This window comes from Chlorella variabilis (assembly GCF_000147415.1).
Source record: "Chlorella variabilis unplaced genomic scaffold CHLNCscaffold_5, whole genome shotgun sequence".
NCBI lineage: Eukaryota > Viridiplantae > Chlorophyta > Trebouxiophyceae > Chlorellales > Chlorellaceae > Chlorella > Chlorella variabilis.
Genome location: NW_005435083.1, coordinates 1,841,787 through 1,865,902, shown reverse-complemented (window position 1 = coordinate 1,865,902; position 24,116 = coordinate 1,841,787). Strand labels below are relative to the sequence as shown.

Here is a 24,116-nt window from a genome sequence, read left to right as displayed (position 1 = left end):
TCACATTGCTGCTCGGAGTGGTCCTTACAGGGGTGCTTGATGGCTGAACCTGCAACGGGTTGATTGGGTGCCTGCGGCCATCCATCCGGTCATGCGCCTGTTCTATGCCAGGCGACATAGCTCACCGCACAGTCGCCTGATGTTTCCAAGTCATCAATGCACACAAAATGTGGGAGAGGGAGAGGGGCAGTTCCTGGTACCCAGGCAGGCCAAACCCCATTGCGCAGGTAAGAGCTGTCCACTCCAGCGGCGCCCGCCCAGCTGCAGCGGCGGCGCCCGCCACCTGCACCTCAGGATGCAGCTTCTGCAGGAGTCGGAGAGGGGCCGATTCTCAATTTGTCGACCACATGCCAGCCCCTTGTCTGTTTTTGACTAACAGGCCGCGACGCCCCTTTGTCAGCCGTGCGGTGGTCCTCGGCCGTGAAGGTGACGCCAGTCCTCTGCACCCCCGTCCGTCACGTCGTAAAACAATCAAAGCTGCGTGGTGGTGGAGCTCCACAGAGCCTGCATTTGCCATTTGGCTGCACTCGACTTAGCCGGTCCACCGGCAGCCCGCGACCCAGCGTCCCAACGACACACAGCGGTCTGGCAGGCAGGGGTGAGCATTTGGGACGTCCAGGGGATGCCTGCAGAGCATGCCGAGAGTGTGGCATCTCCTGCAGCCGCCGCCGCTCGTCCTGTCCTCCATACCTGCGCCTGTGCACCTGCAGGCCTCGTGTAGCCTGCCTCTGCAGGCTACCATCGGGCCGCCTATGGCTGCGCTTACCAGCCTGGTGGCACTGGCCTCTGGTGACTCCGACTCGGGAGCCAAGCGGGAGGTGGGGTGTGGCCGTGAGCAGCCCAGCTGGCTGCCTGGTCGACCCATGCCTGGGCTTTTCCATCATCCCAACAGCACCCCAGAAAACCCTGCTCTAAGTTCCTGCGGCTGGTACTGTCCTGGTCCTTGCAGGAAGGGCAAGAACGAGCAGGCAGGCAGGGCGCTGCTGGCGACGCCAGCGGCAGGGCCAAGCGGGGAGCTGCACACCTGGATGCCGGCGCGGCAGCCGCCGTTGCCGCTGCTGCCAACGGCCCCAGCCCACGGAGCGGCGAGGCCGGCAGCAGCACGACAGGGGATGTGGAGGCGTTGCTGCACGTGCTGGCACAGCTTCAAGAGGGTGAGCGGCTCACGGTGGTGCCGCTCCCCACAGCCCTTGCCACCGCCAGCGACCCGGAGCCTGGCGGGAAGCGTCCACGCCGGGCTGCGGCGCGTGGCGCGCTGGCGGTGCTGCAAGCAGAGCATCATCAGGCACAGGCGGGGCGCCAGGCATCCTTCCCAGAGCTAGAAGGAAGGACGTTCCGAATCACTGTTTCGGGAGCCACGACAGCAGCCCGGGCCGCCGGCGCTGCATCGTGGCGGCAGCCGGCTGCACAGCCGACAGCACCATTCCCTGAGCAGCAGCAGGCCAACGGCGGCACCTGGGGTATGCTGCCACACGTTTGTGCCAAGGGCACAGGCGGCTTCAACAGCCTGCCCCCGCCGCAGTGCCAACAGGCAGAGCAGCAGCATGCGGAGGGCAGGGTAGCTAGCAGGATGCCTGGAGAGCCTGCAGCTGCAGCTGGCGCCGCTGTCACTGATCAGGCTGCGCCGCACCAGGATGCGCCAGGGCTGCAAGGGGCGGACCTAGCGCAATCCAGCGCTGACGCAAGCCTGGAACACCAGCAGCAGCAGGTGGAGGCCGGGCTGCCCAGCAAAGACGTTGTGCACAGCTATGCAGCAGCAGCAGCAGCACGATTGGCAGCAGCGCAAGTGGCGCAGCCTCGGAGAAGGGTGAGAGGGCAGCCCCAGAGAGGGGTGAGAGGAGAGTCTGGCGATTCGGAGGAGCATCCCCCTGATGAGGGTGAGGAGGATGCGACAGAGGAGGAGGAGGAGGAGGATATCCAGCCAGGCTCGCCCACAGCCAGCGAGGCGGCGCTGCTTGGCGAGCTGATGCAGCCGCATGCGGCGGGGGAGGCAGCTGCCCAGCCTGGAATCGCCGCTGCTGAAGCGGCCGCCACCGCAGCGCAGCAGCCCGACCAGTGTCGAGCGGGCGGGCGCCTGGGCAAGCGCAAGGGCGGCATGCCGCCGTTGTGCCCCAGCTGCGGGCAGCCGCCGCTGAGCGAGGAGGACAAGCGTGCTGCATCCAAGCGCGGGCGGCGTAAGAAGAACGACGGGAGCGGTGAGGCGGCGTCGCTGGCTGCGGGGCCCTTGCTAGCCAGCGCGCTCTTGCCAGCCATCCGCGCCGCTGTGGAGGCTTCATCCATCCCAACAGCATGCTCAGATGTCCCTGGCCATGCCTGCTGCCCTGCCCCACTCCCACAACCACATGCCCCCACCCTATCACGACCACCCCGCTGCCCCGCAGACCCGCGCAACCGCAAGGCTGAGCTGTCTCGGGAGTTTCTGGTTGCGCACCTGGTGGAGTCGCGGCTGAGCCTGAGGGTGAGAACCCTGTGTGCTGCCCCACACCAATCTCGACTGGGACCGGGAAGGGGAAGGCATAGCCATGAACAAACCCCGCGGTTGTTCTGCCGCTTTGACGCCCTTCCCTGAGCTGGGCCTGCTGCGTGCTTTGTCCACCCAGCCCCAGGCCTACCTTGTTTTCCTTCCCTCAGGCAGGGCCGCTGGCCTACTGCTGTGCCTCCTCCTCCTCCTGCAGGACATTTGCTTCTATCACGGCCACTGCGCCACCACTGTGTCGCGGGTGGCCAGGCAAGCACCTGCGGGCGGGGAGGCGTGGCGGCTGGTTGCGCTCTTGTGCTGTGCCATGGCGCCTTCCCCACTCTCCCTCACCCACCTGCTTACTCCACCCACCTCCTACCCTTTCTTCTTACCCTGCAGGAACCTGGGCATGGGTCTGCCCTCGGCACGCACCGAGCGCACGCAGAGTGCATCGCTGCCGCCGCCGGGAGCCGGCGGCGGCGGCCTCGCGGGTGTCGGCGCAGCAGGCGTGGCGGCGGATGATGCGGGCGCTGCCGGCGGCGGCGGCGCAGGGCCCGGGCCAGCGGCTGTGGTAGGCGAGCTCCCGGTGGTGGCTGTGCTGGGGGCGGCAGCCAAGGTGGATGCTGATGCGGTGAAGCAGGAGGCGCTCCAGGCTCTCGAGGCAGCTGCCCCGCGGGCGCTGGAGGCGCCCACTGTCATGGTGGAGCAGCAGCAGCAGCATCTGCTGCAGCAGCACCACCACCAGCGGCAGCAGCTGGCGGCGGCGCTGGCGCCGGCGGCTGGCAGCGCGGCAGAGGGGGTCAAAGGGGCCATCGCCGCAGCAGTGGGAGCCGCACTCCAGGCGGCAGCTCTGTCTCGGGCCATTGCAGCTGGAACGGGGGCTGGGCTGGCGCCGGCAGCGGTGCAGGCAGCGACCCCTCCACCAATCTCACAGCAGCCGTCAGCAGCAGCAGCAGCAGCATCCGCGGCAGTGGCAGAGCCCATGAAGAGCAGCCTGACAGCTCCGCAGCCAGCTGCTGCCGTAGCGGACCGAGCTGGCAGCACCGGCGAGGCTGGCGCCGACCAGGCCTGCGCAGCTCCAGCAGCAGATGCGACTGTTGCTAGTGAGCAGACAACAGCCATCGTGCCAGCACCTCCCATCCCTGAGCTAGCAGCAGGTGTCAAGGCTGAAGGTTCTGGAGCCACCACTGCGAGCTGATGGCCTCAAGGCAGCTGAACCGCTGAACAGAGATACTGCCACTCCTGGGCGCCACACCTTTTGTTATGTTCTTTCAGTACAATGAGACATCTTCTTTATTTGATTACATTTGATTACATCTCAGCCAGGAACCCAATGCCAAAAACCAACATCCAGGAATGCCGCCGTACAGCCAAACACGTGTAATAGTGCTGCTCCAGCGGACACACTGGCCGGCGGCTGGCCCAGCGATCAGGCTGGGACCAGACGCGTGAGCAGGCCGTAGGTCCCCCCGGCCAGCAGCAGCACGCCGCTGGCCGGCATGATCCACGCGCTCCACTGGCGCACCGACAGGATGCGCTGCAGGGCTCCTGTGAACAGCGCGGCTGCCAGCAGCGGCGCCACGTAGCCCAGCGTGTAGGCAAACAGCAGCGCGCCGCCTGCAGCAGGCGGGAGGGCAGGTGGGTGGGCAGCGCGGTGTGAAGGAGGCTTGTGCACGAGCTTTGCCCGCCACGCGTCCCTTCCTGAGGAGGGGTGCACGCAGCAGCCCAGCCCGTGCGCCCGCCTCACCGGTCACTGGGTCCCTGGTGGTGCTGACATAGGCCAGCAGGGTGGCCAGGATGGGTGTGCTGCAGGGGCTGGCCGCCAGGGCAAAGGTCATGCCTGCAGGGGGCGGGGGGCCGCAGGACCGTGTCGCAGCGCCCGTGCAAGGCACGCAGGCCTGAGCACAGCGCAGCCTGCACCAGCATCTCATGTCAGCTGCTGGACCTGCCCATCCGGCGTGGCATCAAACAGTGCAGTGCTGTGTGCTCGTTGGGTCTTAGCTGCTATGCTGCAGGAGCAGTAGGTGGGGTGTGGCGTAGCCCACCTGCCAGGTAGGCCTGTACCGCGGGCGGTACCGCCAGCTGCCGCACATCCAGGTCCAGGGAGGGCAGGCGCAGCGGCAGGACCTCCAGCAGGTTCAAACCCATGGCCACAGCCACCACGCTGACCGCGATAGGCAGCCCGTCCCCAATCTGCACACAAACACAAGCAGGCAGGCAGGCAGGCAGGCAGGCGGGGAGGCAGACGCGTTGGCAGGGGGAGCTGGGTGGGGTGGGTGCGTGGGCGCAGCAGACAGGGATGTGGTGCTGGCGAGGGCTGCAGCCCAACAGAGACCAAGTGGGCCCAAGCGGCCTCGCAGCACCTGGCCGTATGCGCCGCCGAGGAGTGATGACGCCACCCCCAGCGCCGCCAGGGTGGTGGCCAGCCCGGCTGAGAATGCCCCCGCCCTTAGCAGCAGGCTGCTGTCAGACCCGCTGCTACTGCTGCCGCCGCCGCCGCCGCTGCTGCTGCTGCTGCTGCTGCTGCCGCTGCTGCCGCCAGAGTAGCCTCCAATGTAGCCAATGGTGAGTGGCAGCACGCTGAGGGTGCAGGGCGACAGGCTCGTCAGCAGGCCGGCCCCCAGCACGATGGCAAAGCTGATGGGCGTCAGTCCGGTGAGCTGCTGGGCTACCAGGTCGTTGGCTTGGTTGACAAGCTCAAACAGGCCCGCCGCCGACAGCTGGAACAGCGGCTGAGCGGCGGAAGCGGCGGCGGCTGGACCCGCCGCCGCTGCTGCCAGAGCGGTCGAGGCCTGCACCGTCGGGGCATCCAGCAGCAGCTGCGCACTGATTGCCGAGGTTACGTAGGAGCGAGGGGAGCGCCGACCTGCTGGTGTGCGCGGAGATTGCCACCCGCAGGGAGCGCACCCGCGGGCCAGCCGATGGCACGCTGAGCAGGCGTATGCAGCAGCCATGATGTGTTCAGAATTGGCGGTTGATGGACTACATTTATCTCAGATGCCTGAGCTGGCGGCGGGCGGCGAGCGGCAGGCCAGGGGATATCAGAGCAGCTTACATTGCAGTGGCAAGAAGGACACACAGCTGAACTAAATGTACTTGCTGATGAAGCGTCTGTGTGACGCAGTCATCCCCTAAGGCCTGTTCCCCCGCCGCTCACCCGGCCATACGTCAGGCGGGTCAGTGGCGCTGTATGGGCAGCACTGGCTGTTCCCAGCAAGCTGGCAGACTCCACCGGCACCAGGCTTGCGCGGCGGTGCCAGCTGCCATTGAACAGCGTGCCCAGGCAGGCATCCCTTGGCAGCGGCACCAAGGCACCGGCTGCCGCGTCTGCCGCGATGGCCTCTGCCAGATCCGCAGCTGCGAGGATACGGAAGAGGGTAGGGAGGTGTACCACAAGCCGCAACATGCCAGATAGATGCAACATACCTGAATCTCAGACTACCCTGTGGACACATGAGGAAAGTGCAGCCCAAGCCCGGCCTCACCGTCGGTGGCATCCACCTCACGCATGCTGATCAGCAGCCGCACATCGATAGCCAGCGTCGTGAGCCTGCAAAGGTTGAATCAATGCTGCGCTTGCCTGTCATGCAGCATCTTTCCCGTCCTGGTACCAGGTTGGATGCTCCCTCAGTGCAGCCAGCCACAGCCCACCTGGTCGCCCCGCCTAGCAGGGGCAGGACCGCAGCATCTATCTGCTTCACTGCATCGTCCAGCTGTATAATGCGCACCGCAGTGCACGCCGGTCCATATGCTTTCAGCGAGCACGACAGGGATCCCGTCCCGCTGTCCAGCAGGTTGAGGAACTGCTTGCGAGGTAGGCGCAGATGCATGCTCTGCAGGTGGTGCGAGGGGGAACACCCATGCTAGCAGCGCTGCAGCAAGGGCCAGCCGAGGCATTCAGGGCCAGGCCAGCCACCCTGCTCACCTCTATGGCAGGAAAGTCGAGCGGCGCCGTCCAAGGCACGCGCCTGCCCCACTCCAAGACAGGGCCGCCATTGATGAAGAAGGCAAACCATTTGTCCTCGGAGCACAGGATGCTGGCGGTGCGCAGGCTGGGCAGCCGGCCTGCAGGCAGCAGTGCAGCGCATGTGCCATTAGAGCAGTGCAAGGTGCCGCCCGGCATGTCACCCCGCTTGCCTGCGCATGAGGGCATCCTTACCGCCGATGCTGAAGCCTGGTGGCGGGCTGAACTCGGGGAGGTGCAGCGCTACCAGCTGCTTCAGTGCTCCCAGGCCGGTGTCAGGCTGCATCGGCTGCCAGTTGCCCAGCACCAGGCAGCGCAGGGAGGGCAGACAGGCCAGCACCCCCACGCTGCTGGGCTGGACGGCGATGCTCCTCTCTGCAAGCATACGGCAGCTGCCAAGATGAGGACTGTGCCGCACACCCGCTGGCGGCGTCACCAGGGCTACGAGGGCAACAATCAGCCACAGATCACCTGGGAAACAAATGCTGAGCTTCTCCAGGCTCGCCAAGTGCACCAGGCTCTCAAATGAGTTGATGCACACCTGGACTGGGGAGCAAGCGCCTTGAGAATGACTCACTCTTAAGTTCGGAACTTGCTGGGTACCCAGGCTACCGGTATGTAAATCCAGCCGGGAGGCTTTCTTAGCGGGCACTGCCGATCGGCGCTGAAAGCCCCCAGCCTCACCCGTTGGTTCAAAGACAGCGATCACAGCCCGGGAAGCTCCACCTCCCCCAACTCGATTTGGAAAGGGTCCGCGCTGATCCAGGCAGAGGTGCAGGGCCGGCCCAGCTGCAGGTGCTCCAGCCGTGGCAGCAGCGGCAGCTGTGCAGCCAGGAAGGCGCTGAAGCGCCTCGACTCCTCGGCGGCGCTCACGGCAGGCGAGGAGCCGGGAACTGCAAGGCAGGGTGGTGCCGGGCAGGCAGGCAGGTATGCAGGGGGGGGTGAGGCAGGCAGCGACCCCCCACTGTGCAGTGCATGGCCATGAAGCGTGATGCCCGCTGGTGACAGGCTTGGCGCACCTGTGAGGCGCAGGTGCGTGAGGCGGCTATAGCCGCCAAGCTGGGGTGCAGGCCTCATGCCCAGCTGCTCATCCAGGACGGTCCACGTTGTGCTGCAGGCTGTGAGCAACTCTGCGCAGGAGCAGTCATCCAGCTGCTGCGCCCCCCACACCTCCAGGCGGTCGAAAGGGCGCCCCGGGGTGATCCGTGGCTGCCCGCCCGCCATCTGCACATGCACATGCACGTGCATGCCCATCTGCGCCGCCCCTGGCAGCCCCGCCTCAGCCAGCAGCGGCTGCAGCATCTCTGCTGACACACGCTGCGTGGCGAGCATCCTGCTGGCCTTTGCCCTGTTGCCGCTGTCAGCGCTGCCGCCGCTGTCGCCGCTGTCACCGCCAGAGGAGTCGTCGGGCTGGCCGCACAGGGCCAGCACGGCGCCCAGCGCCGACAGCCGCGTCTCTGGCAGCAGGCACGTGAGCTGGAGCGGGGGGTGGCTGGGCCGGCTGCGCTGGCCGGTGCTGGCTGCGACAGCGGGTGCCGGGCGCAGCAGCTGCACCACGCGGCTCAGCGCCGTCGGCAGCTCAGGGTGCAGCACTGCTGAGCTGAAGTCAGGTGAGGTGCCTATGCTGTGTGCGGTGGAAGGGGACGCATCCCACGGATCCGCAGCACCGACGCCTAGCAGGTCCCAGCTGAGCACCACACGCCGCACGCCGCTCCAGGACTGCAAGCCCGGTGGTGGGCTGGTCGCATCCGGCGCTGCCATGTCCAGCAGGACGGTGCGCCAGGTGGGCCGCACGGCGGCTAGCAGCGCACTGCAGGCCAGCGCCAAGTTGCGCCTGCACCCACGTGGGCGGCGAAAAGAGCAGCTCAGGTGGCAGCGGCGGCGCCGCTGCTGTTGCCTTGTTGCTCCGGCCCACTGCATCCAGCACCACATCTGGCGGTGCCGCACCTGTCCTCGGGTTGCAGGTTGGCAGCCACCTGCTCCAGAAGGCCAATTGACAGGAGCTCCAGAAGAGCAGAGTCGCCCTTGGCAGGGGCCACCGCGTGCCTCGTCGCTTTGCTACATCGATCCTCAATCCACCGAGCAAAGACGGCGAGTGCAAGACCCATGGCGCCTGGTCTTTCGATGGGTGCGCCGGCAGTGGCGGTGCCTGTGAGGTAGGCCTCGGCTGCCAACCTACGAAAGCGAACTTTGGCAGCGAAATCTGGAGCAGGCCCCCTCTAAAGCTGCAGGACGAGCCACCACGTCGGACTGCCCAATGCCACCAATTTAATGTTCTGGTGCCGTGTGTCAGAGCTTCTGTGCGCAGTCAAATGCAGATAGAATTGATAGGGGCCATGGGGTGGGCGCGCACGCGCTGACCGGCTCTGGCGGAGCCACTGGCGGGCTGCAGGAGTGCCGTTCACGGGCACAGATGGACCCAGAAGATCTTCAGGACGCGCCAGACGAGTCGCTGGCCGACCGGCTCAACCGGCTGGCCGAGCGGCGGCGGGCGGCAGGGTGGCGGTCGCCTGCCGCCACCTCCTCGGAGGGCGAGGCCGATTGTGAGGCCCGCGTGCTGCCTCAACGCAGCGCAGTCCAGGCCCTGCGAGACCTGCTGCAGCAGCGTGGCGCAGTGCTAGAGGCCACAATTGATGGGGCAGGGCCGGCCATTGCAGCGCCATCGCTCGGACAAGGCAGCGAGCGCGGTGGTCAGATTGCGGGCTGGGCGCCTGAGTTTCCTCTGCCCGGCGCGGCCACACAGCCTGCAGCCGAGGGCAGCTCCAGGGCAGTAGCAGAGGTGCTGTCTGATGCCAGCGTGCCGCCTACGGCCCGCCGCCTCATCGCCATTCACAGCAGCCTTGGGCGCGAGGCGGCGCGCACAGAGGGCCAGCTGCGTGCCGAGGACCTCCAGAATGCTGCCGCAGCCCTGCAAGACGCAGACGTGAGGAGCAGCACCCGCTCAAGAGACACTATTGGATGACGCATGTCGGCTGGGGCGTGCCTGCTGTGTTTGCGCCCTTCAAGATGAGTGGTGGCGCACCGAGGGCAGCCAACTCAACTGCCTGGTGCCTCCTCAACTCCCTGTCCCCACAGATCCAGCGCGGCGAGCTGGATGCCCTCTTGATCCGCCAAGCGGCGGCCGCAGCCGAGCGGGAGCGGTTGCGCCTTGAGCGGGAGGCCCAGCTGCAGGACATCCAGCTGGAATTCGCCACACAGCACATGGCGGCATGTGAGCTTGGCTGCCTTGTTGCTGCCAAGCCCCGCAGCACCGCCTTGCCAGCCTTAGCTGCTCGTCAATGCATCCATGGATGAGCATGTGCCCGTGCACATTGCAGGGCGCATAGGGCAGGGCTGGCGACGCTTCCTGCGCAGCCCCGGCAGGTTGCGCCATGTGGCTGCCGCCACCCGCCTGCAGGCCTCCTGGCGTGGCTATGTGTCTCGCCGTCTCACAGCCATCCTGCTGCACCGGTCGCGCCAGCGGCGAGCGCTGCTGGCTGAGCTTCAGGCTGCTGTGGACAGTGGGGAGCAGCAGCTGGCACGGGAGGCAGCTGCACAGCTGGGCACCCTCGGCTTTGGTGCAGCGGCGGGCCAGCTGTTGGCTGCACTGGAACAGCGAGCGGCAGAGGCAGCCCAGGCGCTGCGCACGGCTGCCGCCAACAGCGGTATTGCCGGCTACCAGGCTGCTGCAGCCGCTGCAGCACAATACAGCGATCTGGGCGTCGTGCTGCAAGAGGCAGCTGGCGTGTTTGAGGCCCGCGTGGCGGCAGCAGAGCAAGCCGTCAATTCTGCTTTGGAAGGTAGCTCGCCTGCAGCTGTCGCCTGGTAGCACAAACCTCGTACAACAACTATGCATGGGACATGAATGCCAGCCCATGCTTGCCCTGCTGCAGGAGGACCACTCAGCCAGTTCAAAGATGCAGTGGCAGCAGCTGCGGCGCTTGGGGTGGGCGCCTCCCTGCTTGCCCGGGCTGAGCAGCGGATAGCGCAGCGCAACCAGCAGGCCTCGGCTGTGCTGCAGGCGTCTGTGGATGCAGCTCCCTTTGATGCGCTTGCGTACAACAGTAGCCTGCAGCAAGCACAGGAGTGGGGGCTGCATGCCGATGTAGCTCGGGCACAGCGCGAACTGCAGCTGCGGCGCCACCGGTTGGCGGCTCGCTTGCGGGAGCTTGCCACGCACGGTGGTGCGGGTGAAGTGGAGGCGGCATGCGCGGATGGCGAACAGCTGGGGCTGGGATCTGAGGCAGAGGCAGCCCATGCTCGGCTGGAGCAGCGGCAGGCCACAGCGCTTGAGGAGCTACGCCAGGCAGCCCACCATGGCTCCCTGAAGCAGTACACTGCAGCGGTGGCCGCGGCGGAGAGACTAAACGTCAGCACAGCCATGCGGCAGGCATGCAAGGAGCAGCTGCGCCAGAGGCAGCAGGAGGCGGATCAGCGCCTGCACGAGGCGGCATGCCGGGGCAACCTGGCAGCAGTGAGGAGGCGATGCGAGGGTGCCTTGATGCTCGGCTTGCGTGCCGCAGTAGGCGCTGCAGAAGAGCAGGTTCAGAGGCGGCGGCAGGAGGCGTTGGAGCAGCTGGCTGCTAGCACGCGGTGTGTGTGCGAGTATGCCATCCTGCACGACAGCCCATGTGCTAGGCCAGCTGGCCTTGGTAGCCATCAGCTGGAAAGCTGGGTCAGCACCACACAGCACCTTGCGGCCGCCATCTCAGAGCTAGGTACCGAGGCAGCCTTGCTGCAACCTCCAGCAGCCTGTGCAGCATGGCCACCAGAGCTAAGAGGCTGGCTGGAGGACGCCAGCTGGGCAGCTGAGCTGGAGCTGGCGGCACCTGTCGCCCAGGCAGTTGCCGCCTTGAAGGGCCACCTGGAGGCACTCGAGGCGGCCACTCAGGTTGTCATCACCCCCCTGCAGCAGGCTTGCAGTGCTGGCGAAGTCGGCGGCCAGGACGGCACCGCACATGCGAGCACAGCAGCAGAGAGCATCAGCAAGCTGGAGCCGGGAGGGCAGGCTGGCGACAGTGCCCAGGGCAATTGGGGGGCCTGTCCTGAGCCAGTGGGGCGCCTGCTGGCATGCTTCCGGGAGTGGCAGGCCATGCAGCACGACCGGCTTCCCCTGGTGGAGGGTGCTGCGCAGCGGATGGCAGTCGGACTGTGCGTCGAGGGTGCTCAGCAGCAGCACGAGTCCTGCTGCATGCTGGATCTCAGCATGCAGGGCCTGAGCGTTATGGAGCTGCCGGCAGGAAACTCACCTGTGGTCAGCCTCAACCTGAGCCGCAACGCCATCACCAGGTGAGAACTGTGCTTCCAGCCCGCTGGGCTGCTGGAAGGGCTGGCGGCTGCAGGCCTAATATGTGTGGACCCCATCTTGTGCCAATCATGTCACCCAGCCGTGGCCTGTGACTGTGTGCTGCAGCCTGGAAGCCCTGTCAGCACTCCAGGGCCTGCAAGAGCTGCGGGTGGGGGCCAACCAGCTCACCAGTCTTCACGGCATCCAGTGCTTGGCTAGCCTCACCATGCTGAATGCATCAAACAACCGGCTGGAGCACCTCCCCAGCCTGGCAGGCGAGCGAGGAGTGTGTGCTGTCCATTGAAGCGTATGGAAACACCTGCTCTGCCTGGTCTAATGCACTGCTGTGTGCTGACTGCTGTGCTTGTGCAGGCTTGACAGCACTGCGCAACATCGACCTTTCAGCCAACCATCTCTCTTCTGCGGCCCTTGCCGCTGCTGACCTGGCAGCCTGCGGCGCCCACCTCACGTGTCTGCGTGTCTCGGGCAACCGGCTGACCGACATTTCAAGCTGGATGGGGCTGCTGCCCAGTCTGCTGCACTTCCACGCTGGCGGCAATGCCCTTGCCAGCCTGGAAGGCCTGGCAGAGGCGGCCCCGCTGCTGCAGGTTCTGGTCGCCTCCCGCAACGCCCTCACCAGCCTTCCGCCCACCATGCACCTCCCCTTCCTCCGCGAGTTGTGGCTGGGGAGCAACCCGCTGGCAGAGGTGGGCCGTGGCTGGCCCTGGCTCCCCTGCCTGCGGGAGCTACATCTCGAGGACTGCTCGCTGACGAGCCTGGCACCCATGCAGGCAAGCTGCCTGGAAGATGAATTGACCAGCATGTCACCAGGCAACAATAATGAACGCTGGAGGGTATTTTTGTCCAATGCATTGACCATTTTGCAATGCCTGTGCTCGCTCCTGCAGGGCTTTGTGTCGCTGCAGGTGCTTGATCTGTCGTCCAACCAGCTTGCAAGCCTGGGCATGGTGCTTGCCAGTCTGGAGCCACTTGGCGGCTGCCTGCAGCGGCTGCGGCTGAAGGACAACCCTCTGGCGGCAGGCTGGGATCCTGGACAGCAGCAGCAGCAGCAGCAGGGACAGCCTCCAGGAACTGGTTACAGCGATGCAGTCTTTAGAATGCTGCCGCTGCTAGAGGAGCTGGATGAGCAGCAGGTGGGCCAATCGAGTGAGCGGCGGCAGCACATGCCGGTTGCAGCAGGGCGGCACAGCGTCGCCACAACAAGAGGAGCAGCGTTGAGAGGGCAAGACGCTGATGTGTGGGAGGCGCAGACATTGATGTGGATCCTCGGCCACTTGGGCGCTGCTGAGCTGGCGCATCAGTCGTGGCGGCAGCAGCAGGTACTGGCGGCAGCTGCGGACCTGCCCCAGTGCCAAGCGGCAGAAGGAGGCTTGGAGCAGCACACTCCAGGTGCTGCCCCCGAGGCAGCAGAGCTGGCGGCAGCACTGGATGCATTGCGGCAGGCATCGTGCGCGGACCAAGGCACCATGCCTGGACTCGAGCCGAAGCAGCAGGGCGGCAGCGGCAGCAGCAGCAGCAGCAGCAGCAGCAGCAGCAGCAGCAGCAGCAGCACGCTATTGTCATTGCAGCAGGTCCAGCAGCGGTACCTGCTTTTGGCGGCAGCAGGGCCAGAAGCTGCCCAGCATCTGCCGCTTCTCAACCCTTCCCACTACCAGGGTGCGCTGGGCCGGCTACACACCTCAGCCACTGCCATACAGTGTGCTTGGCGGTGCCATGCTGCACGCCGTCTTCGGCTGCAGCTCGCCGAGGAGCGGCAAGCAAGCAGGCGGGCGGCTGCTGCTGCCTGCATCGAGGCGGCATGGCGCGGCTGGGCCTGCAGGAACCTGCGCTGTCGCTGGGTGCAGCACCGGCTGGTCATCTGGCGGCATCAGTGGCGCGAGGCCCAGCAGCTGGTGCTGCAGCACGAGCAGAGCTGTGGGGCTGTTCGCATCCAGGCAAGAAGGCAGATGCTGCTGGAACCGCCGTGCAACCCCATCGCTCCTTTCAACCTTGCTGCCTTCGTCCTCCTGCGCTGCTGCAGGCAGCGTGGCGTGGCTGGCGTGTGCGTCGCTTACTGGCCCGTGCACGCCAGGCCTTGCTTCAGCAGAGCCAGAACGCGCGGCAAGGCCAGCGCAGCAGCAGCGACAGCCTGGAGCTGGAGCAGTCAGGCTCTTTGTTGGGGCTGGGTGCGCTGCTGGAGGCAGGTGCCAGCGAGGTGTTTGGGGCCCCCGAGGAACTGCTCTCTAACCTGGAGGCCTGGTCTCCTGTGTGTGGTGCACACTGCAGCAGCCCGCCAGAGGCCCTCGAGCGGCAGGCTTGCAGCGGAACGTCGCAGCAGGCGCTGCGGGCGCAGCAGGGCGAGGAACAAAGCGACTGGGAGTTTGCCGATGCGGCCACCGCAGCCGCATTTGCTTCCATGCGGCAGCGGCGGCAAGCAGGGGCGCGGCGCCGGGAGCTGCAGCAGCAGATGCGAGACCCGCAGCGGCGGCTGCACAAGTTCCAGACCCTTCACAGCGTGGAGGCTGGCACCAGTAGGTCCCGCCCAGCGAAATCTGGGGGCAGCCGATGCGGCGGCAGCACCGACCACACAGAGCTGAGCCTGCCGCCGCTGCGCAAGCCCAAGGCAGGAGGCTGCACTGTTGATGGCAGCTGCGGCACTGGCTTTGCAGCTGCAGGAGGCGGTAGCAGCTGGCCCGCCGCTTCGTTGGATGCTGCCACGGGGGGCGGCAGGGGGCGGGGGTCTGGCCGTGCTGTGCTGCCCCGCCTGATGGCCTTGCCCCTTGATCAGTGAATGTGCGGAATGCAACCATCCGGTTATGTGACAGCCAGTGTTTGACTTGAACGGTCAGTTGCTGCTAAGATGTGTGCCCTCAAAGCCACATGCCAGTACGTGGCTCTGCGTCTTTGCTGGCATGCCAGGGTGCTGCTGGCGGTGCGCCGGCTGCTGGCATCTGGAACAATGCCAGCGCTATCTTCTCATCAATATAGAGGTTTGTGTGGGGCCATTGGGAGGAGGCCTACTATTCCTTCATTCATGCCTGGACGGGGTGCCCGCACTGTGTGCCTGCCGGCGGTGGAAAATGAGTGGTCCACACACTTGCTCCCTGCCGACTGCCGCCTTGTTCCAGCATGCATGCACGGCCAGGGACTCAAGCCCCCAATGCTCCACATCTGTACAACGCGCCATGAATGCATGCATTCGTGTTTCAGCCTCCAATCAGTAAAGCTCAGGTGGAGCAGCGGCGAATATGAATGCACGTGTCAATCAACACAGCACGCCTAGCAGGGGCTCAGGGGCACTGGATCTCTCCGCAACCCCACCCCTGAGCATCATTCCCTGCTCTCTCTCCTCCTCAAATCTGCCCTCCTCTCAAATCTCCCCACAATTTGCTTCCCGCCAACAGTATCGTCCACCTGGGGGTGGCGCGTGGCCCGCCCTCTGCGGCCATCGCCAGCAAGCCAGGCCCAGGCAGCATACCGGCCTCAGTAGGCTCGTGTCTGCCCTCATGCTGCACTCTCCAGAGGCCCAACCCTAGCTAGCCCCGTGGTGAGTCTTCTACAGGCAGTCTCCCAATGATTCATGGCATGCAGGGGATGTGAGCATGCCTGAGAGGGCGGCTGGGCTTGCACAATGGCGCATGGCGGTGCCCTGGCGCCGCTGCACCCCTTCTGGTGGAGGCCACGGTGCTCGCAGCTGGCTGGGCGCCTCGCCTGGGCCGTTTCCGTAATCAGGGGATTGGCGGGGCGGTGATCACGGGGAGGAGGGCAACCCCATTGTGCCCAACTCGGGTACGCCTCGTTGCTTGCACCTGACGGGCTGTGTGGAGGCCCTGCCGCGCTGCAGGCTGAGCAGGGGGGCCGTCTGGGGCTTCCCCACGGGTTCCACGATGCCCACAGGCCTGGACGAGTGTAGCGGCGCCGCCGCCCCTTCCGGCCGGCTCGTACCGGCCGCCGACGGCGCTGGCGGAGGCGGCGTGCTGCCCGTCAGCGCTAGCCCCTCCCTGGCTGGCCTGATGCACATGCAGCTGCCGCCGCCGCCGATGCAGCTGCAGCTGCCGCCGCTCAGCATGGGCATGCAGTCGCCGCTGCTGCCGCTGACCAGCTTCCCCAGCGGCGGCGCCGGCAGCGGCAGCACGGCGGCGATGCCCGGTGCTTACCTCACCCTGCCCTTCATGCACCACCAGCAAGAGGGCGCCATGGCAGCCATGGCAGCCTCCCAGCACCTGCACCAGTTCTCCCTGCCGGCGGCCGGCAGCGCCTCCGGGCTGGGCGGGCTGTCGCTGGGCTGGCCCTTTGGCGGCGACGGCGGCGCGGCGGCGGCCGCGGCTGCAGCCGCCGCCCAGCTGGCGCCCGCAAGCTCCGGCATGCTGCAGCCGCCCACAGGCGCGCTGCACCGGGACGCCGCCCAGCAGCCCAGCCAGCAGCACCAGCAGCAGCACCAGCACCAGCAGCAGCAGCAGCAGCAGCAGCAGCAGCAGCAGCAGCAGCGGCAGCAGGCTCACCAGGACGAGGTGTCTGCTCCCCAGATCATGAGCAACACAGACGTGGGGGGCAGCACCGAAGGCACGCAGGCCTGGGGCGGCGGCCCCGTCGGCGGCGGCGGCGGAGGAGGAGGAGGAGGCGGCACCGGCAGCGGCCGTGGCACGGCGCTCGAAGGCGATGAGAGCGGCGCCGCCGAGTCGCGGCTCAAGGCGCCCGCCGCCTCCCGCAAGGCCCCGCTCAGCCAGCCCCGCAAGTCTCGCTTCAGGCAAGTGCCGCCGGCAGGCTGCCCAGCAGCCTGGGCGCTGCGCCGCCGGCCAGCCGGGGCACGCGGCCTCCTGCCCTGCATGCCTGCGCATGCACTGGGGGCGCTTGCCCTGGGCCCGCCGCGCTTGGCGGCGGCGGCGGCGGCGCCCTCCAGCGCTGTGCCTCTGTTGCCCGGGCCGCCCCTGCCGCCGCACCCATTGTAGGCTGCTGCCGCGGCCCACACCGCACGGCCCCTGCCTGCACCGTTGCCGCAGGGGCGTGGTGTGGGACCGACATGGCTGCAAGTGGCGCGCCCGCCTGCACACCGACAAGACGCGGCACATCGGTGAGCCAGCGGCACTGGCCGGAGCCTCCTGCCGCCGCCGCCGGCGGCCCACGCCCACTGGCAGCGTCGGCAGGTGCAGCGCGGCGGGCGCGCTCCCTGCGCCGCGCCTGTGCGCCCACCACCTGCCACCCCGCTCGCGTAGCCTCCAGCCGTGGCCGCCCCGCACCCCCGGCCGGCTTCGGCTGCTGCCCACCGCCTCCACCGCCGCTCCCTGGGCCTGCCCCTGCCTCCACCTCTGCTCCCTGGCCCGCCCCTGCCTCCACCGCCGCTCCCCGAGCCGCCCCTGCCTCCCCCGCCGCTCCCTGGCGACCCCGCCGCAGGCTATTTTGAGAGGGAGGAGGACGCGGGCCAGGCCTGGGACCTGGCGGCGCTCAACTACTATGGAGAGACCAGCGAGGCGCTGTCGCGCATCAACTTCCCAGCCAGCCTCACCCTGTTCCGCCAGCAGCAGGCGGCGGCTGCGGCCGCGGTGGCCGCGCGGCAGCAGCAGCAGGCGGCGGCGGCGGCGGCCGCGCAGCAGGCGGAGGAGGAGGGCAGGCCGCCCGGGCAGCCGTGCGAGCCGCAGTACCGAGGCGTGGCCAAGGTGCGGCGCTGCCCCTCCGGCACACACCTGCCCAGCCGGACCGCCATCCACAGCTGCCTGCGGCCACTGGCAGCCAGCCGTCCCCGCCCCGCCCTGCCCTGCCCTGCCCTGCCTGCTTCTCGTCTCTGCTTCTGCCGCCTTCCCGACGTGCATTGCCTGGCTGCTGCCGTGCCTGCAGCTGGCCAATGGGCGGTACCGTGCCACTCTCAGGCAGGCCCAGACCACGCTGCCCATCGCCGACTTTGACACGGGTGAGCGCCAGGAGTGGAGCTGTGATGTTGGTGGCGGTGCTGGCTGGTGGCGGCGTGTGCCGCTGTGTATGCATGTGTGTGTATGCGCGTGCGTGTGTGTGGCGCTGTGGGTGTGTGTGTGCGCGCGCGTGTGTGTGTGTGTGTGTGTGTAGAGGAGGAGGCTTGTAAGGCGCCGGGTGCGCCCTGCCCGCCCTGCATGCACCATGCTCAGCTCCAAAAGCCCGCCCGCCCGCCCGTGCGCCGCGGCCTGCAGCGGAGGAGGCGGCGCGGGCGCACGACCGCGAGGCACTGCGACTCAAGGGCCGCGGATCAATCACCAACTTCCCGCTGTCGGGTGCGGCCGCCCGCCAGCCCGCCGCGCCGCGCCGCCACAAAGGCCCGCGCCGGCAGCGGGGGGGGGCCCTGCGGGGGAGCCTGCCTTGCCCGGGCGGCTCCGCCGCGCGTATGCCTGCATGCGCCTCCTGCTGTGCATGCGGGGCTCCTCCCGTGGCCCTCTAAATCCCCGCCACCACCACCGATACAACACACACATACACACACACGCACACGCCTCCCCTCCATCCCCCTGCAGACTACCTCGGCCCAGATGCGGCCGCCGGCCTCGCTGCCTCGCCCTCCGCCCCGCGCCTGGCCTGCGGCGGCAGCACCGACCGCCTGTCAGGGCTGGCCTCTGACCCTCTGTCTGGCGGCGCGCCCGGCCCGGCCAGCCAGCAGCCCGGCTGGCAGCGGCAGGGCTCCGCCGGCCCCTCTGGCGTGACCAGCGGCGGCGGCGGCGGCGGCCCGCTGCTGCACACGCCGGCCATGGCGGGCCTGGGCTGCAAGCGGCAGAAGCTTGGGGAGGAGTCGGGCGGCGACGCGCCACCCCTGGCCCAGCCCTCGGCCACCCGGCCCCACCACCAGCACCAGCACCAGCAGCCGCACGGCGGCAGCAACAGCGGCGGCGGCGGCGGCGGCGGCGGCGCGCCGGGCGTCTTCCACAGCCCCTCTGACGCCGCGCTGGGCAGCCGCCTGGACGAGTCGGCCGGGTTTGCCGGCGTGCGGCGCCTGGCCTGCGCCAGCGGCGACCAGTGGCAGGCCTTCCTGAGGTGAGCCCGCAGGCAGGCTGGCTGGCCCCAGCACCCCCACGCACCCTGTGTGCACCTACTGCTCACCTGTCCCCATCATCTGTCCCCAGCCCGCCTCCGGTACGCCTGTCGCTCACCTGCCCGTCCGCCTGCTCCCGCCGCAGCCTCGACCTGGGCAAGTTTGGCTCGGCGGAGGCGGCGGCGCGGGCGCACGACCGCGCCGCGCTCCTCGCCGCCGGCTTCCTGGCGCCGCTCAACGCCGCGCTGCCGGACGCTTATGCGGCAGGGGCGGCGGCCACGGCGCAAGCCTCTCGGCCGGCCCAGCAGCAGCAGCACCATCAGCAGCACCATCAGCAGCCGCCGCCGCCGCAGCAGCAGGAGGCGGATTACCGTGGCGTGGTCAACCGAAGCGGCGCCTGGCTGGCTCTGCTGGATTTGGGTGCGCACCAAGCCAGGGCCCGCAGCCGGCAGCCTCATCCGCGGTGCCTGCGCTGAGCCAGCCCTGCCGGCGCTCTGCTGCCGTCCGCGCGCTGACGCCTGCCTGCCTGCCTGCCCTCTCGCCTGCCTGCCTGCCTGCCTGCCTGCCTGCCTGCAGGTGGCTCGCCTTACGAGCTAGGGCCCTTTGGCTCGGCGGCAGAGGCGGCGCGCGCGTACGACCGCTACTCAATGCTGCTGGAGGGCGTGAGGGCGCGGGTGCGGCGCAGCGTGGCCAGCCGCCGTGCCCGCTGCTCGCATGCCCGCTGCTCGCATGCCCCTGTCGCCAGTTGCGCGCGTCTACGAAAAACGTTTGGCGCCTGGCAGCTCGCCCATCTGCGCTGTGTTGAACCTGTGCTGCCCCGCTGCTGCTCCCCTGCAGACAAACTTCCCTCCCTGGGAGTACCTGGCCAGCCCCGGGGAGTGCCAGGCGCTGCTGTCTGCGGTGTCGCAAGTCCAGCAGCAGCAGCAGCAGGCGGCGCGCGGCTCGCAGGCGACGCCGCAGGGCAACCGGAGGCGCACGCCGCCATCTGCCGACCGCTTTGAGCCGTATGCGCAGCAGCAGCAGCAGCAGCAGCAGCAGCAGGAGCCTGCTGTAATACACGCGGTGCTGCTGGGCGGGCCCAGGCATGCGCAGCCGGGATTCCAGGGAGGCTTGCTCCAGCAGCAGCAGCACCACCACCCGCCCCAGCAGCAGCAGCAGGCCTACCGCCAGCAGCTGAGCCTCCCCGGCCTGCCTGGCCAGTTCATGCCCGTCCCGGGGCAGCAGCAGCAGCAGCTGCTGCACTCCCACAGCTGGCTGCAGCCTCTCGCTGGCCAGCTGCCGCAGCTTGCCAGCAGCGGCGCTGTGGAGGCTGGGCGCCACAGCTTTGTTGGCGGGGCCTCTGCGGCGGCGGCGGCAGACAGGGATGCCGCGGGCCCCGAGGCGCCATGGACGGCCAGCAGCTTGCCTGGCGCCAATGTCATGATTGCAGGCGTAAGCGGGTTGCCAGCCAGCGCCTCGCAGCAGCAGTAGCCGGCTCCCACCCATGGCAGCAGCTTGCGGCCTACTGCGCTGGGCTGCTACAACCCGCGCAGCCTTGCACCATTGCATGTAGCTGGCCTGAGTGACAGCCTGATGTGCTCAACGCATCGGCACACCGTGCCGGCAGGTGGCAGCCTCCATCTGCTCTGCTGGCATGGAATGAATGATTGACCGTAGGTAGCCCCTAACCGCTGCATTCGTCCCGAGTTTGCCCGCCCTGCCGCCCAGTTTGTAAGGAGCGGTTTGTAGGCGCATTCCTGGCGCACTGTCTTTTCTGCTTTCTTACTTGTTGGCAAAACTTGGCAATACATCCGCCCGCGCGTTGGTTCAGAAATGGCGTTGTCTGACCCTGCCCGTCTGAACCCCGCCGCCGACGCTGCCTATTTCCCGACTGACGCATTGACGAACTTGTCCTTCTGCTTTTTCCTCCCATGCTGCCCCGAGGCACTGCACAACACTTTGCTTCCCAGTTTAGGCTCGTCCCACCCTGACACTGCCTTTTCCAGGCTTTCCCAGGAAGCGCAACTCCCATGCCTTCTTGTTGTCACTCAGCCAGAGAGCCCCCAGACTCGGCGGCTTTTGCCTGCCACAGCTCTACTTTGTTTTGCCCACCCAGCTGCTCCATGCGCTCATTCATGCACAGTGCCGCGCGCAGCTAAGGTTTGATCTGATGGATTGATTCCCCAACTTCCTTCTCTCTTCCTGCTTCGTATGATTTGTGCGGCACTGCGAGTACCTTGCAGGCTAGCGCTAGCGCTCTTGTTCGCCAAATGCGCCCAAACCAATTCAGCGCTCGGTGTAAGCGCACCAACCAGCAACTGGTTTACACAATAGGCAACAGTGGGCAGCATGGTGGGAGGAAGTGCATGGTGCCGCCTCACGACAGCACGCCCGCATTGCGCAGCATCACTTCCAGCTTGCCCGAGCGTGCCAGGGCCTGCATCAGGGAAATGTGGCGGTGGCGGGGCAGCAGTACATGTATGCAGTGGCAAGCTTCGCAATGTGGTAGGCCTTGAAGCAAGATCTGGGCTGCAAAAGCGATCAATGCCGAGCATGAAACCACGCTGCTCCCATCTCGCTGCACGCTCACCTCTGTATCGTCGCCGCCGCCAATGAACTGGCCTGCAGGAAGGGAAGTACAGGGCACGAGCGTGCCGCAGCTGAGCACACCAGGTGGCGGGGTGGGGGGCTGGCTGGTGGCAGGCCGGGCTGCTCTGCTGGCTGCTGGGCCACCTACCCTCAATGAACACGCGGGGCACAGAGCGCCCGCCCGTCAGCTGCGCCAGATAGTCTTGCACCGCGGAGCCGTCGCTGCAGCGGCGGCAGCACAGAGCTCTGGGTGGTTGGGGGTTCCGGCGCGTGCTCGTTGGTCGCCCAAAAGACGCCTGCGCGTGCTTGTTGAGGGTTCCGGCGCATCGTGACATTGGGGAGCAATGCAGGGCTGGGTGCATTGCCATCCTGCGGCCCGGCCCACCTGCGGGCATCCAGCTCGATGACGGTCATCTTGCTGGCATCCAGGAATTGCTGCAGCGCGCGCTTGGCTTTGGTGCAGTATGGGCAGTATGTCTTGCTGAAGACGACCACCTGCGAGAGCGGAGGGGAGCGCCGCAAGCGAGGGTTGGCAGCGGTGCCGGCCGGGCGGAGATGGGTGATGTTTAGAGACCTCACCTTGTTGCCGTTGATGGTGCTGTCAACCAGGCTCTTGGCTGCGCTCATCACTGCCGGAGAAGCCTTCGTTAAACCTGCTCCCATGTACAAGGAGGATTCGGTGGGCAGGCTGCAGACAGCAGGGGGCGCGGGTAGCGGCAAGCCGGTGGCGGTGCAGCGGGCACAGTCCGGCACGCGTGAGGCGGGAGCAGCCGCCAGCCAGGGGACGCAGCGGCTCGAACGCTCCCTTCCTCTCTCCGCGCGCACAACACAAGCACACACAACACACCTCCCACCTCAGTGCCAGGGAGAGCGGAGAGAGCCTCACTGCAGAACAGAGGAGATGCTAGATAGAGTAGACCGCAGCACTGGTGTGAACTCCGCGTTTGGTGAGGACAGATCACCTAACTGGAAGCACGACAGGTGGCGGGCGCAGGTGCCACCGGACGCCAAACGCCTCACATAATTGAGGCACCATTCTCTGCTGTGTCCTCCCTATCTTTCTTGTTACATGGGTGTTTGCAAAAATGGGGTGAGGGCAGCAAAATTGTGTGGCAGTGTGACGAAAGACCGGCTCTGCGTTGCAGCCGGCAAGGTGGTGCATTCACATCTCACGATGGGAGCGCTGCATCAAATCAGAGGCCTAATCAAAGTCCAGGATGATCGAAAGAAAATAGCCAATAGAGGTAGTTCAATCGCACGCTCTCGTTCCGGCGGTTGTTTCCCCAGCCCGCTCGCTCCCTCGCCGCGGCGCAGGCTGCTTCAGATGGCGCCGGTGAGCTTGGAAAGCACCGCAAGCAGCGAGATGCCAAGAATGATGTACAAAAAGTAGTTGCTTCCCATCGCCTGCGGTGTTGGGGAAAAGCCAGCAGCGAGGCATCAGCAGCGAGCAGCTAACGGTGGAGATGGAATGCAGCAAATTCACGCCATCCCGATGCCATGAGTCCGCCCCAACCTTGTTTGGCGAGCCACCGAGCCCATAGTACTCCCGCCGCAGCCGCTCCTTCATCTCGGGGCTCATGGTGTCACGAGGCGGCTGCGGGCGGCAGGACAAGCAATGGAACGGCGCGGTGGGCACGGCTGCGCCCTGCTCACGCGAGCTCCCTGCCGACCTGGGTGACGCACGCATGCCCGTGCCTGCAACCCATGCCCCCCAGTCACGCCCATGCACTTGCCGGCGGGTTCTCATCAGCGTACAGCGCCCCCGGCGCCTCTTTCTCCGCCGCCGCCTCCCCCGACGTGGACAGCTTGCCGTCGTTCTCGTTGAACTCCCGCAGCGGCCGGTTGTCGACGCGCACCACCATGGACCTGCCCCGCCGGCTGCAGGCGTGACAAGCAGTGGAAGCAGCTGTCGGCGCGACTGGCGACTGGCAGTGCGCGCGCATGGGCGGGAGCGGCAGTGGCGCCCCACCCCAGCCCCAGGTGGATGGCAGCGCCACACACGAGACTGCGCACATGTTGCTGTGCTGCCTCAGGCGCTGGGAAGGCAGCGCCACTGGGGCGGCGAGCAGGCTGGCGGCCACCATGTCTGAGGTGTGTCGAAGGCGCTGGGGCAGTTGGGGCAAGAACTTAGTGTCGATCAATGTCTCTGCTGCATAGCTGAGATGGGTTGGGTCATGTTTTGGGTCGCGAGCATGTGTTGCCCGCTGATGTGGCACCTCCCCCGATTCGTCTGGCTCATCAGGCACGCTCTCTCCCGCGATCCCTCCCTTTCCTTCGCCTTTCAGAGTCTCTAAGGCTTCTATTTCTCCCCTCCCGCACCCCGCAGCTGCCGCAAATTTAAAATTATGAACCAACCTGTCATCCTTTATGCCTTAGAACGGCGCCAAAACGGCGCCAAGAATGTGTTTCTCACTAAGTCAGATGTAGAGGGCATCATCCGGATCAAGCAGGGCGACCAGCAGGCGCCCTCAGGCCGGCGGCGGCGGGGTGCGGGAGGGGGGGCGGCAGTGCAGGGCGGCGCCAAGAACTACAGCAAGAAGGTGCTGCAGTTCTTCCAGGTGCTGAAGGGCGCTGGCGGTCAGGACATCCTGTGCCGCTGCGTCAAGCGCAGCGGAGAGTGGCGGTGGTGCCCCGTGGTGCCGCTCGAGGAGCTGCCCCGAGTGATCAAGGAGCACCACGAGCGGGCGACTGGCTTCAGCGGTGTGGAGAAGCTGTACACACATGTGAGTGATACAAGGGGTGCAATGCTGCCGCCAGACCAACTGGAGAGTGCTCTGCATCAGGCAGCAACCGGATGCATCGCAGCAAGCACGGGGGGTGCGGCACGGCCAAGGTGGCGCTGCCCTCCTCTCCATCTATCCTCCTTCCCTCC

General features: G+C 67.0%; 6 protein-coding genes across 6 annotated transcripts; 3 read left to right on the top strand and 3 right to left on the bottom strand.

Annotated features, from left to right (window-relative positions):
- Positions 1 to 167: 167 nt before the first annotated feature.
- Positions 168 to 3,656, top strand: CHLNCDRAFT_51134 (hypothetical protein; the record flags this gene model as incomplete). The annotated part of the gene is made up of 5 exons (XM_005849861.1): positions 168 to 227; positions 711 to 818; positions 950 to 2,195; positions 2,382 to 2,458; positions 2,676 to 3,656. 5 exons carry the CDS (start codon positions 168 to 170, stop codon positions 3,654 to 3,656), a joined length of 2,472 nt encoding a protein of 823 aa, XP_005849923.1.
- Positions 3,657 to 3,887: 231 nt separating this feature from the next.
- CHLNCDRAFT_20834 (hypothetical protein) lies at positions 3,888 to 5,412 on the bottom strand (the record flags this gene model as incomplete). Its single annotated transcript, XM_005849614.1, has 4 exons — positions 3,888 to 4,075; positions 4,206 to 4,298; positions 4,504 to 4,651; positions 4,822 to 5,412. The coding sequence occupies 4 exons, from the start codon at positions 5,410 to 5,412 to the stop codon at positions 3,888 to 3,890; spliced, it is 1,020 nt and encodes a 339-aa protein (XP_005849676.1).
- A 3,423-nt stretch (positions 5,413 to 8,835) lies between these two features.
- CHLNCDRAFT_51132 (hypothetical protein) lies at positions 8,836 to 14,529 on the top strand (the record flags this gene model as incomplete). The annotated part of the gene is made up of 9 exons (XM_005849860.1): positions 8,836 to 9,345; positions 9,498 to 9,633; positions 9,740 to 10,201; positions 10,295 to 11,690; positions 11,815 to 11,978; positions 12,061 to 12,395; positions 12,597 to 12,842; positions 13,730 to 14,219; positions 14,477 to 14,529. 9 exons carry the CDS (start codon positions 8,836 to 8,838, stop codon positions 14,527 to 14,529), a joined length of 3,792 nt encoding a protein of 1,263 aa, XP_005849922.1.
- A 1,046-nt stretch (positions 14,530 to 15,575) lies between these two features.
- On the top strand, positions 15,576 to 20,194 carry CHLNCDRAFT_57326 (hypothetical protein; the record flags this gene model as incomplete). The annotated part of the gene is made up of 9 exons (XM_005849859.1): positions 15,576 to 16,423; positions 16,689 to 16,759; positions 17,080 to 17,342; positions 17,521 to 17,593; positions 17,847 to 17,927; positions 18,165 to 18,678; positions 18,822 to 19,096; positions 19,253 to 19,350; positions 19,514 to 20,194. 9 exons carry the CDS (start codon positions 15,576 to 15,578, stop codon positions 20,144 to 20,146), a joined length of 2,856 nt encoding a protein of 951 aa, XP_005849921.1. The 3' UTR covers positions 20,147 to 20,194.
- Positions 20,195 to 21,032: 838 nt separating this feature from the next.
- On the bottom strand, positions 21,033 to 21,871 carry CHLNCDRAFT_143229 (hypothetical protein; the record flags this gene model as incomplete). The annotated part of the gene is made up of 5 exons (XM_005849613.1): positions 21,033 to 21,092; positions 21,246 to 21,277; positions 21,393 to 21,466; positions 21,630 to 21,739; positions 21,824 to 21,871. The coding sequence occupies 5 exons, from the start codon at positions 21,869 to 21,871 to the stop codon at positions 21,033 to 21,035; spliced, it is 324 nt and encodes a 107-aa protein (XP_005849675.1).
- A 693-nt stretch (positions 21,872 to 22,564) lies between these two features.
- Positions 22,565 to 22,823, bottom strand: CHLNCDRAFT_143228 (hypothetical protein; the record flags this gene model as incomplete). The annotated part of the gene is made up of 2 exons (XM_005849612.1): positions 22,565 to 22,648; positions 22,758 to 22,823. 2 exons carry the CDS (start codon positions 22,821 to 22,823, stop codon positions 22,565 to 22,567), a joined length of 150 nt encoding a protein of 49 aa, XP_005849674.1.
- Between the last annotated feature and the right edge of the window lie 1,293 nt (positions 22,824 to 24,116).